This window comes from Oncorhynchus clarkii, chromosome 12 (genome assembly GCF_045791955.1).
Source record: "Oncorhynchus clarkii lewisi isolate Uvic-CL-2024 chromosome 12, UVic_Ocla_1.0, whole genome shotgun sequence".
NCBI lineage: Eukaryota > Metazoa > Chordata > Actinopteri > Salmoniformes > Salmonidae > Oncorhynchus > Oncorhynchus clarkii.
Genome location: NC_092158.1, coordinates 60,272,557 through 60,292,176, shown reverse-complemented (window position 1 = coordinate 60,292,176; position 19,620 = coordinate 60,272,557). Strand labels below are relative to the sequence as shown.

The 19,620-nt window shown below is 46.2% G+C and overlaps 1 protein-coding gene across 6 annotated transcripts in view; it reads right to left on the bottom strand.

The window, feature by feature from the left end:
• LOC139420884 (seizure related 6 homolog (mouse)-like 2) overlaps positions 1-19,620 on the bottom strand; it is an 82,255-nt gene that overhangs the window by 28,131 nt on the left and 34,504 nt on the right. For all 6 annotated transcript variants that reach the window (XM_071171271.1, XM_071171272.1, XM_071171273.1 and 3 more), the window contains 3 exons: positions 18,688-18,880; positions 18,185-18,370; positions 17,721-17,904 (listed from right to left, as the gene is read on the bottom strand). In XM_071171271.1, coding sequence (XP_071027372.1) covers positions 17,721-17,904; positions 18,185-18,370; positions 18,688-18,880 — 563 coding nt within the window. The remainder of the gene's footprint in view (positions 1-17,720; positions 17,905-18,184; positions 18,371-18,687; positions 18,881-19,620) is intronic.

Sequence of the window (19,620 nt, the reverse complement as noted above, 5' to 3'; positions counted from 1 at the left end):
ATAACGGCAAAGTGCAGACCTGACCCTCTTCCAGGTGCGCTCGCAACGTTGGACAAAAGCCTGAGCGGAGGGGACGCTGGACTCGGCGAACTGAGACGAGAACAGCGGAGGCTGGTACCCGAGGCTACTCTGAAAAGGAGATAGCCCGGTCGCAGACGAAGGAAGCGAGTTGTGGGCGTATTCTGCCCAGGGGAGCTGTTCTGACCAAGACGCAGGGTTATGAAAAGAAAGACTGCGTAAGATGCGACCAATAGTCTGATTGGCCCGTTCTGCTTGACCGTTAGACTGGGGGTGAAAGCCGGAAGAGAGACTGACGGAAACCCCAATCAAACGGCAAAACTCCCTCCAAAATTGAGACGTGAATTGCGGACCCCTGTCCGAAACGACGTCTGACGGAAGGCCATGAATTCTGAAAACATTCTCGATGATGATTTGTGCCGTTTCTTTAGCAGAAGGGAGCTTAGCGAGGGGAATAAAATGAGCCGCCTTAGAGAACCTATCGACAACCGTAAGAATAACAGTCTTCCCCGCTGACGAAGGCAGTCCGGTGATAAAATCTAAGGCGATGTGAGACCACGGTCGAGAGGGAATGGGAAGCGGTCTGAGACAGCCGGCAGGAGGGGAGTTACCGGACTTAGTCTGCGTGCAGACCGAACAAGCAGCCACGAAACGACGCGTGTCAGGCTCCCGAGTGGGCCACCAAAAACGCTGGCGAATGGAAGCAAGCGTACCCCGAACGCCGGGGAGGCCGGCTAACTTGGCAGAGTGAGCCCACTGAAGAACGGCCAGACGAGTAGGAACGGGAACGAAAAGAAGGTTCCTAGGACAAGCGCGCGGCGACGGAGTGTGAGTGAGTGCTTGCTTTACCTGCCTCTCAATTCCCCAGACAGTCAACCCGACAACACGCCCCTCAGGGAGAATCCCCTCGGGGTCAGTGGAGGCTACTGAAGAACTGAAGAGACGAGATAAAGCATCAGGCTTGGTGTTCTTAGAGCCCGGACGATAAGAAATTACGAACTCGAAACGAGCGAAAAACAGCGCCCAACGAGCCTGACGCGCATTAAGTCGTTTGGCAGAACGGATGTACTCAAGGTTCCTATGGTCAGTCCAAACGACAAAAGGAACGGTCGCCCCCTCCAACCACTGTCGCCATTCGCCTAGGGCTAAGCGGATGGCGAGCAGTTCGCGGTTTCCCACATCATAGTTACGTTCCGACGGCGACAGGCGATGAGAAAAATACGCGCAAGGGTGGACCTTGTCGTCAGAGAGGGAGCGCTGAGAAAGAATGGCTCCCACGCCCACCTCTGACGCGTCAACCTCGACAACGAACTGTCTAGAGACGTCAGGTGTAACAAGGATAGGTGCGGATGTAAAACGATTCTTGAGGAGATCAAAAGCTCCCTGGGCGGAAACGGGCCACTTAAAGCACGTCTTGACAGAAGTAAGGGCTGTGAGAGGAGCTGCCACCTGACCGAAATTACGGATGAAACGACGATAGAAATTTGCGAAGCCGAGAAAGCGCTGCAGCTCGACGCGTGACTTAGGAACGGGCCAATCAATGACAGCTTGGACCTTAGCGGGATCCATCTTAATGCCTTCAGCGGAAATAACAGAACCGAGAAATGTGACGGAGGGGGCATGAAAAGTGCACTTCTCAGCCTTCACAAAAAGACAATTCTCTAAAAGGCGCTGGAGGACACGTCGAACGTGCTGAACATGAATCTGGAGTGACGGTGAAAAAATCAGGATATCGTCAAGGTAAACGAAAACAAAGATGTTCAGCATGTCTCTCAGGACGTCATTGACTAATGCCTGAAAGACAGCTGGAGCGTTAGCGAGGCCGAAAGGAAGAACCCGGTATTCAAAGTGCCCTAACGGAGTGTTAAACGCCGTTTTCCACTCGTCCCCCTCCCTGATGCGCACGAGATGGTAAGCGTTACGAAGGTCCAACTTAGTGAAAAACCTGGCTCCCTGCAGGATCTCGAAGGCTGAAGACATAAGAGGGAGCGGATAACGATTCTTCACTGTTATGTCATTCAGCCCTCGATAATCTATGCAGGGGCACAGGGACCCGTCCTTCTTCTTAACAAAAAAAACCCTGCTCCGGCGGGAGAGGAGGAGGGGACTATGGTACCGGCGTCAAGAGCTACAGACAAATAATCTTCGAGAGCCTTACGTTCGGGAGCCGACAGAGAGTATAGTCTACCCCGGGGGGGAGTGGTTCCCGGAAGGAGATCAATACTACAATCATACGACCGGTGCGGAGGAAGAGAGGTGGCCCTGGACCGACTGAACACCGTGCGCAGATCGTGATATTCCTCCGGCACCCCCGTCAAATCACCAGGCTCCTCCTGTGAAGAAGAGACAGAGGAAACAGGAGGGATAGCAGACATTAAACATTTCACATGACAAGAGACGTTCCAGGAGAGGATAGAATTACTAGACCAATTAATAGAAGGATTATGACAAACTAGCCAGGGATGGCCCAAAACAACAGGTGTAAAAGGTGAACGAAAAATTAAAAAAGAAAGGGTTTCGCTATGATTACCAGAGCCAGTGAGGGTTAAAGGTAGCGTCTCACGCTGAATCCTGGGGAGAGAACTACCATCCAAAGCGAACAAGGCCGTGGGCTCCCTTAACTGTCTGAGAGGAATGTCATGTTCCCGAGCCCAGGTCTCGTCCATAAAACAGCCCTCCACCCCAGAGTCTATCAAGGCACTGCAGGAAGCTGACGAACCGGTCCAGCGTAGATGGACCGACAAGGTAGTGCAGGATCTTGAAGGAGAGACCAGAGTAGTAGCGCTCACCAGTAGCCCTCCGCTTACTGATGAGCTCTGGCTTTTACTGGACATGAAGTGACAAAATGACCAGCGGAACCGCAATAGAGACAGAGGCGGTTGGTGATTCTCCGTTCCCTCTCCTTAGTCGAGATGCGGATACCCCCCAGCTGCATAGGCTCAGCACCCGAGCCGGCGGAGGAAGATGGTAGTGATGCGGAGAGGGGGGCAACGGAGAACGCGAGCTCCTTTCCACAAGCTCGGTGACGAAGATCAACCCGTCGCTCTATGCGAATAGCGAGTTCAATCAAGGAATCCACGCTGGAAGGAACCTCCCAGGAGAGAATCTCATCCTTTACCTCCGCGCGGAGACCCTCCAGAAAACGAGCGAGCAAAGCCGGCTCGTTCCAGTCACTGGAGGCAGCAAGAGTGCGAAACTCAATAGAGTAATCTGTTATGGATCGATTACCTTGACATAGGGAAGACAGGACCCTGGAAGCTTCCTCCCCAAAAACAGAACGATCAAAAACCCGTATCATCTCCTCCTTAAAGTCCTGATACTGGTTAGTACACTCAGCCCTCGCCTACCAGATTGCCGTGCCCCACTCACGAGCCCGTCCAGTAAGGAGAGATATGACGTAGGCGATACGAGCTGTGCTCCTGGAGTAAGTGTTGGGCTGGAGAGAAAACACAATATCACACTGGGTGAGGAACGAGCGGCATTCAGTGGGCTCCCCAGAGTAACACGGCGGGTTATTGATTCTGGGCTCCGGAGATTCGAAAGCCCTGGAAGTGGCCGGTGGATCGAGGCGGAGATGGTGAATCTGTTCTGTGAGGTCGGAGACTTGGGCGGCCAGGGTCTCAACGGCATGTCGATCAGCAGACAATTCCTGCTCGTGTCTGCCTAGCATCGCTCCCTGGATCTCGATGGCTGAGTGGAGAGGATCCGAAGTCGCTGGGTTCATTCTTGGTCAGATTCTTCTGTTATGCACGTGAGTGAGGACCCAAAAGCGGTTTAACAAAAACAGAGTCCTTTAATGTCAAAACACAGGGAAGACATAGATCCTCTTCAGATGTATATAATGGCAAAATAGACAACCCGCAGAGAGGGCGACAAATGAATCATAAAGTCCTTCTGATATTCACAGAAGAGTCCCCCTTCTTAGCAGCAGAGGATAATAGCTGGGTTAGAGTCCCCTTCTTAGCAGCAGAGGATAATAACTGGGTTAGAGTCCCCTTCTTAGCAGCAGAGGAGAATAGCTGGGTTAGCGGCGACAGACTGCTGGTCTCTCTGGGTAGGCGCGGGTCGTAGAGGACAGAGGTACCTGATCACACGTAGCATCAGATGAACAGGCAGATTCCGACAGGACGGGACAAGGGTGAAGCAAACGAGACGATAGTTTGGTTCTGGCATGAGAAACTCAAACGAGAATCTGACAAAGACAGAAGCAGGAACAGAGAGAGAAATAGAGACCTAATCAGAGGGAAAAAGGGAACAGGTGGGAAAAGGGTGAACAAGGTAGTTAGAGAAGATGAGGAACAGCTGGGGGAAGGAGAGGAAGATAAGGTAACCTAATACGACCAGCAGAGGGAGACGGAGTGAAGAGAAAGAACAGGAACAAGACATAATATGACAATACATGACACAGCGAGCCTAACTACTCACTGGACCCCTATGATCACTCGGCTACGCATGCCTCTCCCTAATGTCAATATGCCTTGTCCATTGCTGTTCTGGTTAGTGATTATTGTCTTATTTCACTGTAGAGCCTCTAGCCCTGCTCAATATGCCTTAGCCAACCCTTTAGTTCCACCTCCCACACATGCAGTGACATCAGCTGGTTTAAATGTTTCTAGAGACAATATCTTTGTCATCATCACTCAATGCCTAGGTTTACCTCCAATGTATTCACGTCCTACCATACCTTTTTCTGTACATTATGCCTTGAATCTATTCTATTGCGCCCAGAAACCTGCTCTTTTTACTCTCTGTTCCGAACGTACTAGACGACCATTTCTTATAGCCTTTAGCCGTACCCTTATCATACTCCTCCTCTGTTCCTCTGGTGATGTGCCTAGCTCCACTCCTATTCCCCAGGTGCTCTCATTTGTTGACTTCTGTAACTGTAAAAGCCTTGTTTTCATGCATGTTAACATTAGAAGCCTCCTCCCTAAGTTTGTTTTATTCACTGCTTTAGCACACTCTGCCCACCCGGATGTCCTTGCTTAGGGAGACCCTCAAAACCCTGAAAAATTCATCCCTAGCTATAACATTTTCCGACAAGATAGAACTGCCAAAGTGGGTGGAGTTGCAATCTACTGCAGAGATAGCTTGCAGAGTTCTAACTATCCAGGTCTGTACCCAAACAATTCGAGCTTCTACTTTTAAAAATCCACCTTTCCAGAAACAAGTCTCTCACCGTTGCCACTTGCTATAGACCACCCTCTGCCTCCAGCTGTGCCCTGGACACCATATGTGAATTGATTGCCCCCATCTATCTTCAGAGCTCGTTTTGCTAGGTGACCTAAATTGGGACATGCTTAACACCCCGGCCATCCTACAATCTAAGATTGATGCCCTCAATCTCACACAAATTATCAATGAACCTACCAGGTACAACCCCAAATCCGTAAACACGGGCACCCTCACAGATATCCTCCTAACCAACTTGTCCTCCAAATACACCTCTGCCGTTTTCCACCAAGATCTCAGCAATCCCTGCCTCATTGCCTGCATCTGTAATGGGTCTACGGTCAAACGACAACCCCTCATCACTGTCAAACGATCCCTAAAACACTTCAGCCAGCAGGCCTTTCTAATCGACCTGGCCCGGTTATCCTGGAAGGATATTGACCTCATCCTGTAAGTAGAGGATGCCTGGTTATTCTTTAAAAGTGCATTCCTCACCATCTTAAATAAGTATGCCCCATTCAAAAAATGTAGAACCAGGAACAGATATAGACCTTGGCTCACTCCAGACCTGACTGCCCATGACCAGCACAAAAACATCCTGTGGCGTACAGCATTAGCATTGAATAGCCCCCGTGATATGCAACTTTTCAGGGAAGTTAGGAACCAATATACACAGGCAGTTAGGAAAGCTAAGGCTAGCTTTTTCAAACAGAAATTTGCATCCTGTAGCACAAACTCAAAAAAGTTATGGGACACTGTAAAGTCCATGGAGAATAAGAGCAGCTCCTCCCAGCTGTCCACTGCACTGAGGCTAATAAACACTGTCACCACCGAAAAATCTACAATAATTGAGAATTTCTATAAGCATTTTTCTACGGCTGGCCATGCTTTCCAGCTGGCTATCCCTATCACGGTCAACAGCACTGCACCCCCCACAGCAACTCGCCCAAGCCTCCCCATTTCTCCTTCACCCAAATCCAGATTGCTGATGTTCTGAAAGAGCTGTAAAATCTGGACCCTACAAATCAGCCGGCCTCGACAATCTGGACCCTCTCTTTCTAAAATTATCTGCCAAAATTGTTGCAACCCCCATTACTAGCCTGTTCAACCTCTCTTTCGTATCGTCTGAGATTCATAAAGATTGGAAAGCTGCCGCAATCATCCCCCTCTTCAAAGGGGGAGACACTCTAGACCCAAACTGCTACAGACCTAAATCTATCCTACCCTGCCTTTCTAAGGTCTTCGAAAGCCAAGTTAACAAACAGAATACCGACCATTTCGAATCCCACCGTACCTTCTCCGCTATGCAATCTGGTTTCAGAGCTGGTCATGGGTGCACCTCAGCCATGCTCAAGGTCCTAAACGATATCATAACCGCCATCAATAAGAGACATTACTGTGCAGCCGTATTCATCGACCTGGCCAAGGCTTTCGACTCTGTGAATCACCACATTCTTATCGGCAGACTCAACAGCCTTGGTTCTAAAATAACTGCCTAGCCTGGTTCACCAACTCAAATCAAATCAAAGTTTATTTGTCATGTGCGCCAAATACAACAGGCCTTACAGTGAAATGCTTACTTACAGGCTCTAACCAATGGTGCGAAAAAAAAAGGTATGTGTGTGGGTGTGTGTGTAGGTAAGTAAAGAAATAAAACAACAGTAAAAAGTCATTTAAATAAAGAGTAGCAAGCTATATACAGACACCTGTTAGTCAGGCTTATTGAGGTAGTATGTACATGTAGGTATCGTTAAAGTGACTATGCATATATGATGAAAAGAGAGTAGTGGTGTTGATGTGAGTCATTACCAGCCTTTCAAAGCACTTCATGGCTACGGACGTGAGTGCTACGGGTCTGTAGTCATTTAGGCAGGTTGCCTTTGTGATCTTGGGCACAGGGACTATGGTGGTCTGCTTGAAGCATGTTGGTATTACAGACTCAATCAGGGACATGTTGAAAATGTCAGTGAAGACACCTGCCAGTTGGTCAGCACATGCCCGGAGCACACGTCCTGGTGATCCATCTGGCCCCGCAGCCTTGTGTATGTTGACCTGTTTAAAGGTCTTACTCACGGAGAGCGTGATCACACAGTCGTCCGGAACAGCTGATGCTCTCATGCATGCCTCAGTGTTGCTTGCCTCGAAGCGAACATAGAAGTGATTTAGCTCATCTGGTAGGCTCGTGTCACTGGGCAGCTCGCGGCTGTGCTTCCCTTTGTAGTCTGTAATAGTTTGCAAGCCCTGCCACATCCGACGAGCGTCGGAGCCGGTGTAGTATGATTCAGTCTTAGCCCTGTATTGACGCTTTGCCTGTTTGATGGTTCGTCGCAGGGCATAGCGGGATTTCTTGTAAGCTTCCGGGTTAGAGTCCCGCACCTTGAAAGCGGCAGCTCTACCCTTTAGCTCAGTGCGAATGTTGCCTGTAATCCATGGCTTCTGGTTGGGATATGTACGTACAGTCACTGTGGGGACGATGTCCTCAATGCACTAATTGATAAAGCCAGTGACTGATGTGGTGTATTCCTCAATGTCATCGGAAGAGTCCCGGAACATGTTCCAGTCTGTGATAGCAAAGCTGTCCTGTAGTTTAGCATCTGCTTCATCTGACAATTGTTTTTATAGACCGAGTCACTGGTGCTTCCTGCTTGAATATTTGCTTGTAAGCAGGAATCAGTAGGATAGAGTTGTGGTCGGATTTGCAAAATGGAGGGCGAGGGAGAGCTTTGTACGCGTCTCTCTGTGTGGAGTACAGGTGATCTAGAATTGTTTTCCCTCTGGTTGCACATTTAACATGTTGATAGAGATTTGGTAGAACTGATTTAAGTTTCCCTGCATTAAAGTCTCAGGCCACTAGGAGCGCCACCTCTGGGTGAGTGGTTTCCTGTTTGCACTGAGTGCGGTCTTAGTGCCAGCATCTGTCTGTGGTGGTAAATAAACAGCAACGAAAAGTATAGCTGAGAACTCTCTAGGCAAGTAATAGTTATCTGATAGAGTTCAGTGTCAAATCAGAGGGCCTGTTGTCCAAACCTTTGGCGGTCTCTATGGGGGTGCCACAGGGTTCAATTCTCGGGCCGACTCTCTTCTCTGTATACATCAATGATGTCGCTCTTGCTGCTGGTGATTCTCTGATCCACCTCTACGCATACGACACCATTCTGTATACTTCTGGCCCTTCTTTGGACACTGTGTTAACTCATCTCCAGACGAGCTTCAATGCCATACAACTCTCCTTCCGTGGCCTCCAACTGCTCTTAAATGCAAGTAAATCTAAATGCATGCTCTTCAACCGATCGCTGCCCGCACCTGCCCGTCCAGCATCACTATTCTGGATGGTTCAAACTTAGAATATGTGGACAACTACAAATACCTAGGTGTTTGGCTAGACTGGGGGAATGCTAATTCGCATAACAAAAAATGTATGTAGCATCCAAACAGTTTGGTTAGTGACAGCTTGCGCTGTTCTGTGAAGGGAGTAGTACACAAAGTTGTACGAGATCTTCAGTTTCTTGGCAATTTCTCGCATGGAATAGTCTTCATTTCTCAGAACAAGAATAGATTGACGAGTTTCAGAAGAAAGTTATTTGTTTCTGGCCATTTTGAGCCTGTAATCGAACCCACAAATGCTCCAGATACTCAACTAGTCTAAAGAAGGCAAGTTGTATTGCTTATTTAATCAGTACAACAGTTTTCAGCTGTGCTAACATTACAAAAACGTTGTCTAATGATAAATTAGCCTTTTAAAATTATAAACTTGGATTAGCAAACACAATTGGAACACAGGAGTGTTGGTTGCTGATAATGGGCCTCTGTAAGCCTATGTAGATATTCCATTAAAAATCAGCCGTTTCCGGCTACAACATGAACAATATCTACACTGCATTTGATCAATTTGATGTTATTTTAATGGACAAAAATATTGATTTTCTTTCAAAAACAAGGACATTTCCAAGTGACAACAAACTTTTGAACAGAAGTGTACTTGTCGGTTGTTTTGCCCTTAACGCCCATAAACCTCACAAGACTAGTCTGAAGGTACCAGTTTAATGTGGGCTGTTTTTAGCACTTTTCTGGAATTCTTGATTGTTTTATTGCTTTACTGGGCGGCTTATCAGTGGTAGAGATGACAGTGATATTTATGTTTGAGCTGATAATGCAAGGTGAGCTGCACACAGTGGACTTCCTACTGGGGCAATCCTCCTCAGTGCTAACAGTATAAGTCAGGTTCATAGGCGCATGATTACTGCATACAATAGCTGTAGGATTGACAGAGGCATTGAGGGGAGTTAGAAGGACATAAATTAGGCTACTCATATTATGACTGCCAACGCCCCTGGGACAATACACATTTGCAAGAGCACTACGACAACTCAGCAACACAATGGTAGGGATTATCTGAGCAGGGCTTAGTTACTGATAAGTCATTGTCTAAATGCAGCCTTGAAATCCGTGGGCAGGGTCCAGGAGCCAAGATGATTTGGATGGACTCTGTCATTCCTGTAGAGCATCTTCTGTTTCCAAAAGGTGTCAAAGTTATCTATAAAAGCTATGCAACAGATCTACAGTAGTATTTTAGCCAGATGTGTAATACCAGTAGCCTGCTGAATCTTTCACAGCCGTGGCCCAGTGATGGCTTCGAGCCTGAAATAACTGGCCGCTTTTTGGAATCTTTCAGAGCCAGAATCAGTTCTTCAAAATCCATTTTCAGCAGTTCCGAGCTAGCCCTCCTAATGCCATTTAATCCAACATGGACTACGACAGCATCAGCCCCCAACAGCTGTCGGAGAATGGTAGGAGAGAGCCTCGTAATGTCCTGTACTCATGCTCTGGGATAGCACAGGGTTTTTTCCCCGGGAACCGAGATGTTTCTCACCATAGAGCTACCGATGATGAAAGCTGATGAAATGGCTGAGGAGGTCCGGACTTTCTTTCGCCCAGATACCCTCATGGCCCAATGAATGTGGGAGCTCTGAAGATCTGAAACCGAGGTAGAAGCCACCAGAGAGAAAGACAGAACATGGGACAAAGATGCAGGTACCGCCGCATCTGATCTCGAAGTGGAAGTCCCCAGGGACGAAGGCGCCGGAACCTTTGGATCCAGGGTGGTGAAGCTGTTTGAAGTATGTATCCGGTCCGGGCTTACCACTGCCAAGGAGGCCCCTATTGCCAAAGGCTGCTGCTTTCAACTTTCACGGCGAGTGACGTTCCTCCATGGCTGCTTAGTAGGGTCAAGAATAGGAACATCCACTAAGTCATCCAAAAGCATCCTACTAACTCTATTCTCCAGGGAAGGTGGAAACCCCTTCAGGGAGGAATCACTGCAGGGCACCGGCCAGTCGGCTGTGGAGAGACAACATGGCAACATGGCGGCAACACTCCCACCAACACAGTTCCTGCAGGGTTGGGCTTCAGTGTCTCTCTTCTTTAAAATAATTTACAAGTCAACTGATCAGTCAACTGATTTGTGCAATCAATCTATTTAGACTAGAGTTAGACTAGTTAACTCTCTTAACTAAATGCATTATACCAGTAGAAAGGGCCCTAGCTTTTTGGGGGCCCTACGTGAGATTTGCTTGGGTGGCCCCACCACCTCTCGGGCAAAACATTTTACTGGCCCCATCTTGACGGTGGAGAGACATTTTTAAAGTATATTTCTGGCAATTCTACACATTTTGTCATGGGGCTTAGAGAAATGCTGCAGTGTTAAAGCAGGTTTTTTGCACTTCTACACATTTTGCCACAGGGTAGAGAGAAAATGTTCACTTTTTATAACTAATTTCCTGCAATTCCACAAAATTTTCCATGACTTCTGCCATGTTAATATGACATCTGAATGAGAGTTACTAATACAATCAATTGGACCCCCCTGTAGGTCAGGGCCCCTGGGCACGTGCCCTGCATGCCTGGTCAGCATTCAACAAGTTTAGATAGCTGGCTAGACTAACTTACCAATCAAAAAATTGTTAGCTGACATGGCTAATTGAGTGACTGTCAGTGACTGACATATTTATTTATTTAATTGAACCTTTATTGAACTAGGCAAGTCAGTAAAGAACAAATTATTAATTACAATGACGGCCTACCAAAAAACAAAAGGCTTCCTGCAGGATGGGGGCTGGAATTAAAAATTAAAAATAAATAAATAAATATAGGAAAAAACACACATCACGACAAGAGAGACAACACTACATAAAGAGAGGCCGAGGCCAACACATGAAAACATGACAATGACAACACGACAACACAGCATGGTAGCAACACAACATGACAACAACATGGTAGCTACACAACATTGTAGCAACACAAAACATGGTACAAACATTATTGGGCACAGACAACAACACAAAGGGCAAGAAAGAAGAGTCAACAATACATCACGAGAAGCAGCCACAACTGTCAGTAAGAGTGTCCATGATTGAGTCTTTGAATGAAGAGATTGAGATAAAACTGTCCAGTTTGAGTGTCGCTAGAAGCAGCGAACTGAAAAGACGAGCAATTCATGGATGTGTGTGCTTTGGGGACCTTTAACAGAATGTGACATGCAGAACAGAACGGGTGTTGTATGTGGAGGATGAGGGTTGCAGTAGATATCTCAGATAGTGGGGAGTGAGAACTAAGAGGGTTTTATAAATAAGCATCAACCAGTGGGTCTTGTGAAGGGTATACAGAGATTACCAGTTTACAGAGTATAGAGTGAGGTGATGTGTCCTATAAGGAGCATTGGTGGAAAACCTGATGGCCAAATGGTAAAGAACATCTAGGCACTCAAGAGCACCCTTACCTGCCAATCTGTAAATTATGTCTCCGTAATCTAGCATGGGTAGGATGGTCATCTGAATCAGGGTTAGTTTGGCAGGTGGGGTGAAAGAGGAGCGATGACGATAGAGGAAACTAAGTCTAGATTTAACTTTAGCCTGCAGCTTTGATATGTGCTGAGAGAAGGACAGCGTACCGTCTAGCCATACTACTTGGATGAGATTACCTCAAGCTCTAAACCCTCAGAGGTAGTAATCACACCTGTGGGGAGAGGGGCATTCTTCTTACCAAACCACATGACCTTTGTTTTGGAGGTATTCAGAACAAGGTTAAAGGTAGAAAAGCTTGTTGGACACTAAGAAAGCTTTGTTGTAGAGCATTTAACACAAAATCCGGGGATGGGCAAGCTAAGATTGTATAAGTTTAAGATTGTACCATCTGCAAATAAATGGATGAGAGAGCTTCCTACTGCCTGAGCTATGTAATTGAGAAGAGTGTGGGGCCTAGGATCAAGCCTTGGGGTACTCCTCTGGTGCACTCTTTGAGAGAGGTAGTTAGCAAACCAGGCCAAAAACACTCAGAGACACCAACACTCCTTAGTCGGCCCACAAGAATGGAATGGTCTACCGTATCAAAAGCCTTGGCCAAGTCAATAAAAATAGCAGCACAACATTGCTTAGAATCAAGGGCAATGGTGGCATCATTGAGAACATATAAGGTTGCAGTGGCGCATCCATAACCTGGGCGGAAACCAGATTGCTTACCAGAGATAATACTATAGACATCAAGAAAGCCAATCAGTTGATTATTGACAAGATTTCCAACACTTTTGATAAACAGGGCAAAATAGAAATAAGCCTATAACAGTTAGGATCAGCTTGATCTACCCATTTAAATGCCCTCCAAGCAATGGGAACCTCCCCAGAAAGGAGAAACAGGTTAAAAAGGTTGGAAATAGGCTTGGCGATGAAAACGGCAGCAACCTTAAAGAAGGGTCTAAACCATCTGACCCAGGTGTTTTTTGGGGGGCAAGTTTCAGGAGCTCCTTGAGCACCTCGGACTCAGTGACTGCCTTTCGGGAGATAATTTGTAGCGGGGCAGGGGAAAAAGAGGGAGATGCATCGGGGATAGTCGTATTAGGCGACTATAATTTGCAAATAAATTCATTACAAATCTTACAATGTGATTATCTGGATTTTTTTTCTCATTTTGTCTGTCATAGTTGAAGTGTACCTATGATGAAAATTACAGGCCTCTCTCATCTTTTTAAGTGGGAGAACTTGCACAATTGGTGGCTGACTAAATTCTTTTTTTGCCCCACTGTACATGTATAAGGAATGTATATGGTGGGGTCAATGGAGGGTGGATAAAAACTAGCGGTCTGGAAAGTTACTGAGTGAGGGAAAAGGCAATCACTTGGTTGTGGTCACTGATAAGGCTGGATAGCTGTGGATTAGTGAGGAACGTAGGCCAAGGTCAGGTCAGGTCAGATGAAGTGAGAAGGAACAGTTTTATTACACACATCACATAACTTCCTGCCTAGCAACAGAGTTGTATTAGCTGTCTAGATGTGCGAGGAGAATGCGCCTAATAGTAGGGTATAAATACTTGTGCTGGCGGAAACCTGATGTTGTCTTTTCAGCTGTTTGACCCATTGGGTGAATAAACTTGGTTTGAGCTTTGACTAGTCCGTTAGATTCTGCAGACGACAGTTGGCGTTGTCGGCAGGATTCACCACGATTTACAGTAGAACTGGAAAGTCCGAATCAAGGTAAGCACAGTTCCTACACCTGTTACCGATCATTCCGACATCTTGTGGAGATGAAAGTCGTAGGCTGAACAATAATATGACACAGACCTTGAAAGCTTGAGCTCATTCAGTAGTCTCATTATATAATGACTGGTTGTAGATTCATGGTATGAGGTAAGTCTAGGAAGGTAAGCCTGAGCAGGGTAGTCCCTGCGGAGGGTAAGTCCTAGGGGGTAAATCCCGAGTGGGTTGGTTCCTGCGAGCACCATAATGCATAGGGTATGTCCCGGAAGGTAAGCACTGAGCAGGGTAAATTCTAGGGGGTAAATCCTGGGTGGGGTTGATTTCCTGCTAGAGCCATAAGGGGGGGTGAAAGCCCAGCCGAGGTGGCCATGAGGCTGTAGGGTGTGTGTGTATGAATGTTTGACATGATTCGTCTGTAGTAACTGTAGCAATAAAGAGAGAGGTTGGTCCATGCCATATTGGGGCGGAGAACCATGACAGATTAGGTGGAAATAGGAGGACAACTGTGAGTAATTTTGGTAATGAGGAGTGTTGGGAACAGTGGTATTTTATGTTGAGAAATTGGACAACAACCCAATCACATGCTAAGCTGTTACTACTTAACAGATTGGGGGGTGACACAGAGTCAATAATTGTCACGGATCCCCTGGTAATGCTGCTCATTCCGTTCACCAGCTCCGGAGGTCTAAGTCACCAGCCTTCTAGACGTCACTAAACTGGATTCATTACCACCAACCCCAGACTGTCTTGTCTCATTACGCACACCTGGATCCCATTCCCCCTGATTAGTATGTGTATATAAGTGCCCTCTGTTCCCCATTGTCCTTGTCGATTGTCCCATGTCCATTGGTCTTGTGAGTACCTGTGCTCTGTTGTATTGGCTTTCATGCTACGTGTTTGTGCAGTAGAGGTTTTAGGTCAGTGGTTTACACCTCACTCTTTTATTTGGGTTACATCCCTGTGTTATATATATACAGTACGTGTTTGTTTTAGGCTTCGTCCCCATCATTTTCATGACATACTTTATTTTGGGTGGAGAAACAAAACCAACCCCACGTATTGCTGCACCTGTCTCCTATCATTATACAGGGTGACAAAAATAACATATGGCTTCTAGAGTCCAGGAGACTCCCGGAGTGGGAGGGGTAGAAGGGGACAATGTTACCAAAGCATTAGATACACTAAAAAAGGCATATGACCAGCATCAATAACCAAATAAATGGTGGGAAAAATATTCAAAATTTGACAAAATTGGTCCATATTATCGCGTAGATGGGAAGTTTAAAACCAGAGTGTGTGGATGCAATAGTAGTGTGGAATACTGGAACAGTCCAGACCACAAGATGCAGGCATCCTAACCATGGCATTTTATCAGCAGCGGATGAAAATGTAAAAAGAGAAAAATAGAGACCTGCGATGTAAAATGCAGTAGACAAGAACGATGCAATTAATTAAAAACTGGGGATATCCAAAGGGCGTGCACATAGATTAGATTAACAGAAGCAGGAATTTGATATTGTGCTAGACAATAGTCAAAACCTAAATCAGGAATTAGAGGGAGCCCTTGAGGATAGACAAAAACACAAAACAACTTGAACAGTATCAAAATACGTGTGGAGGAGTACAGTGCCTTTGGAAAGTGTACAGACTTTTTCCACATTTTGTTAGGTTGCAGTCTTATTCTAAAATTGATTAAATAGTTTTTTCCCTCATCAATCTATTTATTTATTTGCATATTTTTTTTTACCCCATTTCTCCCCAATTTCGTGGTATCGAATTGGTAGCAACAGTCTTGTCTCATCGCTGCAACTCCCGTACGGACTTGGGAGAGGTGAAGGTCGAGAGCCGTGCGTCCTCTGAAACACAACCGAACCAAGCCGCACTGCTTCTTGACACAATGCCCACTTAAACCAGAAGCCAGCTGAACCAATATGTCGGAGGAAACACCGTACACCTGGCGACCGTGTCAGCATGCACTATGCCCGGCCTGCCACAGAAGTCGCTAGTGCGCAATTTTTATTTTACCTTTATTTAACTAGGCAAGTCAGTTAAGAACAAATTCTTATTTTCAATGATGGCCTAGGAACAGTGGGTTAACTGCCTGTTCAGGGGCAGAACGACAGATTTGTACCGTGTCAGCTCGGGGATATGAACCTTTCGGTTACTGGTCCAATGCTCTAACCACTAGGCTACCCTGCCGCCCCGACAAGGACATCCCTGCCGGCAAAACCCTCCCCTAACTGATATTAAATGTGCATAAGTATTCAGACCCTTTACTCAGCAATTTTGTTGAATCACCTTTGCCAGCGATTACAGCCTCGAGTCTTCTTGGGTATGACGCTACAAGCTTGGCACACCTGTATTTGGGGAGTTTCTCCCATTCTTCTCTGCAGATCCTCTCAAGCTCTGTCAGGTTGGATGGGGAGAGTTGCTGCACAGCTATGTTCAGGTCTCTCCAGAAATGTTTGATCGGGTTTAAGTTTGGGCTCTGGCTGGGCCACTCAAGGACATTTAGAGACTTGTCCCAAAGCCACTCCTGTGTTGTCTTGGCTGTGTGCTTAGGGTCGTTGTCCTGTTGGAAGTTGAACCTTCACCCTAGTCTCAGGTCCTAAGAGGTCTACAGCAGGTTTTCATCAAGGATCTCTCTGTACTTTGCTCCGTTTGTCTTTGCCTCGATCCTGGTAGTCTCACAGTACCTGCTGCTGAAAAACATCCCCACAGCATGATTCTGCCACCACCACGCTTCTTCACCATGGTGATGGTGCCATGTTTCCTCCAGATGTGACGCTTGGCATTCAGGCCAAAAAAGTTCAATCTTGGTTTCATCAGACCAGAAAATCTTGTTTCTCATGGCCTGAGAGTCTTTAGGTGCCTTTTGGCAAACTCCAAGCGGGCTGTCATGTGCCTTTTACTGAGGCGTGGCTTCCGCCTGTCCACTCTACCAAAAAGGTCTGATTTGATTGAGTGCTGCTGAGATGATTTTCCTTCTGGAAAGTTCTCCCATTTCCACAGAGGAACTCTGGAGCTCTGTCAGAGTGACCATCGGGTTCTAGGTCACCTCCCTGACCAAGGCCCTTTTCCCCCAATTGCTCAGTGTGGCCAGCTCTAGGAAGAATCTTGGTGGATCCAAACTTCTTCCATTTAAGAACGATGGAGGCCACTGTTTTCTTGGGGACCTTCAATGCTGCAGGCATTTTTTGGTACCCTTCCCCAGATATGTGCCTCAACACAATCTGCTCTATGGATAATTCCTTCGACCTCATGGCCTGGTATTTACTCTGATATGCACTGTCAACAGTTTGACCTTATTTGACATAATTGTTTGACAAGTGTGTGCCTTTCCAAATCCTGTCTAATCAATTGAGTTACCACAGGTGGACTCCAATCAAGTTGTAGAAACATCTCAAGGACGATCAATGGGAACAGGAAGCACCTCGGCTCATTTTCAAGTCTCATAGTAAAGGGTCTGAATACTTACAGTACCGGTCAAAGGTTTTACAACACCTACTCATTCAAGGGGTTTTCTTTATTTTTTACTATTTTCTACATTGTAGAATAATAGTGAAGACATCAAAACTATGAAATAACACATATGGAATCATGTAGTAACCAAAAGAAGTGTTCAACAAATCAAAATAGTTTTACATTATTCATGTAGAATTGAGCAGCTGAATCTGCAGTTTAAACAATAACACCGCTGTCACCCTGGCACTGATTTGGTAAATAGCTGAGGGATGGGGCTGGAGAAATGTAACCACTCTCAAATTCATAGACTGACCATCCATGAGACTTCTACATGTTTTGACGTTATACAGTGTTTGTTTACAATTACATAGAAGTAAAAACAAGGTTATATTTTGGGTGCTGATGGGGTAAGACAGTTGAAGCTCATGAGGCATTTATAAATTATATTTTTCAAGGATTAAAAGGTATATATCATGAATTTAAAAGTAAAGAAATGGATGTACCAATCGCAGATTACCCATTTAACATCTTAACTTACTTATCATCATCCTCGTCCAGCGCAACCCTCTCAAAGTGGAGGTGAAGCCTGTGTCCCTCCCTGGCCTCCAGTAGCCAATGGCAGCTCAGATTATTGCCGTTGCTGTGGTTACTCGCAGATGGAGGAGGCGGAGAGAAGATTCTACCCACGGTCGCATTTCGGATCCACCCTCCACATGACACAGCTGACATTTGGGAAGAACAATCAAGAGTCATCAGTTATACACAATGTGTGTGGACACTGGCATTGGGGCCAGCCACAGAAACATCAACACTTCCCTCAACTGTATGAGATGTGGGGCCTTCCGTGGACAAACAATTTCTCATGAGCTCACAGTACCCATACTGGCCACAACAAAGCTACATTGTACGTTTCAGATACACATTTTCTGTGCAGGCCAGACAATTGTTGAATCATATTGACATGGTCAAAGATTCTACAGTCAGAATGTAGCGGACACTGACCCACACACTGAGGTTCAGGAGAGCTCCAATGAGGTTGAGTCATGTTCAAGCAGGTGGCTACCTCGTGGCCCCTGACCTGGAAGCCAGGGTCACAGTGGAAGTGGGCCTGGCCTCCGGGGTGGATGTCCGTTACTGTCACACCCCCTCCCCCAGGAGAAAGAGGGAATGAGCAGGAGAGGAGGAAGGCTGTTGCATGTAGGACAGATTAAGGGAGTGAGAAACATGGAGGAAAGAGAGAGAGCTACAGATTAATTGCACAAAACAAAGCAGGATGACATGTGAACAAACCATCACACTCAAAGCGCTCACTGGGATGGAATACCTTGATCATTCATGCGAAAAATGAGATGTCTGTTTCATTTTTTATTTTTTATTAAACTAAAATAATAACCTCCAGTTATGGTGTGCTTCCCCTCGTTGTTGTGGACAGCACCCTTATAAGAACATTTTACTGACTCAAAAATGTTTTATTGGAAAAAGAAAAGACGCCCCTCTGAATTTACCTTGATAGTGTAGGCTGAACATGCCATGATCGGTCTGCCGGAGACTGCGGTAGTAAATCTGCACCTGATTGGTTGAGCTTCGAATCACCTGACCCTCACTCATTAGGGTCTCATTGGCTAAGAGTTCTGGTCCCGTCCCTCCATAGCCAAGGATAGTCAGGGACTCGTCCTTGGACAGTTTCACTTTCTTCACCTGGGGAGAGGGGAGATGGTGGACATCTAGTGACTCATTTAGGAATCATTGAGGAGTAGAAATGCCTAACACTGGTTTCCAACCACCATGTTTACATTATTCAAAACTGGTTCTCCACAATTTTGAATGGATTTCACATTATGTATACTGCAACTGTTTGCTTGCAGAGGACTACTCTGAGCAAATAGGTAGCTGCGGAATCCAAGCCCACCTACTTTTCTTTCTCTTCTACCCCAGTAGAAGACGCTTGGACCTTATTTTTTGATATTTTCAATGGTATTGTTAAAAATGAGAATTAAAAACAGGAGCAGCCCTTGTTCGACCGTGATCTTGCAGAGTTACTCCACCTCAAGAATTGAATTTGGAGAAAGGCTCGGCACACGCATTATCAGGCTGACTGGCTATCGTACAGGCAAATGAGAAATAAGTGCACTCAGGTTACCCGGGAAGGCCAAAGTTAGTTACTTTAAGGAGCAGATCTCTCTCTGTGGGTCTAACCCCAAGAAGTTCTGGAAAACGGTTAAAGACCTGGAGAAGAAACCCTCCTCCTCACAGCTGCCCATGTCCCTTAATGTTGATGATGTGGTTGTTACTGACAAGAAGCACATGGCGGAGCTCTTTAATTACCACTTCATTAAGTCAGGATTCCTATTTGACTCAGCCATGCCTCCTTGCCTGTCCAACATTTCCTCATCTCCCACCCCTTCTAATGTGACTATCCCCGATGTTTTTCCCTCTTT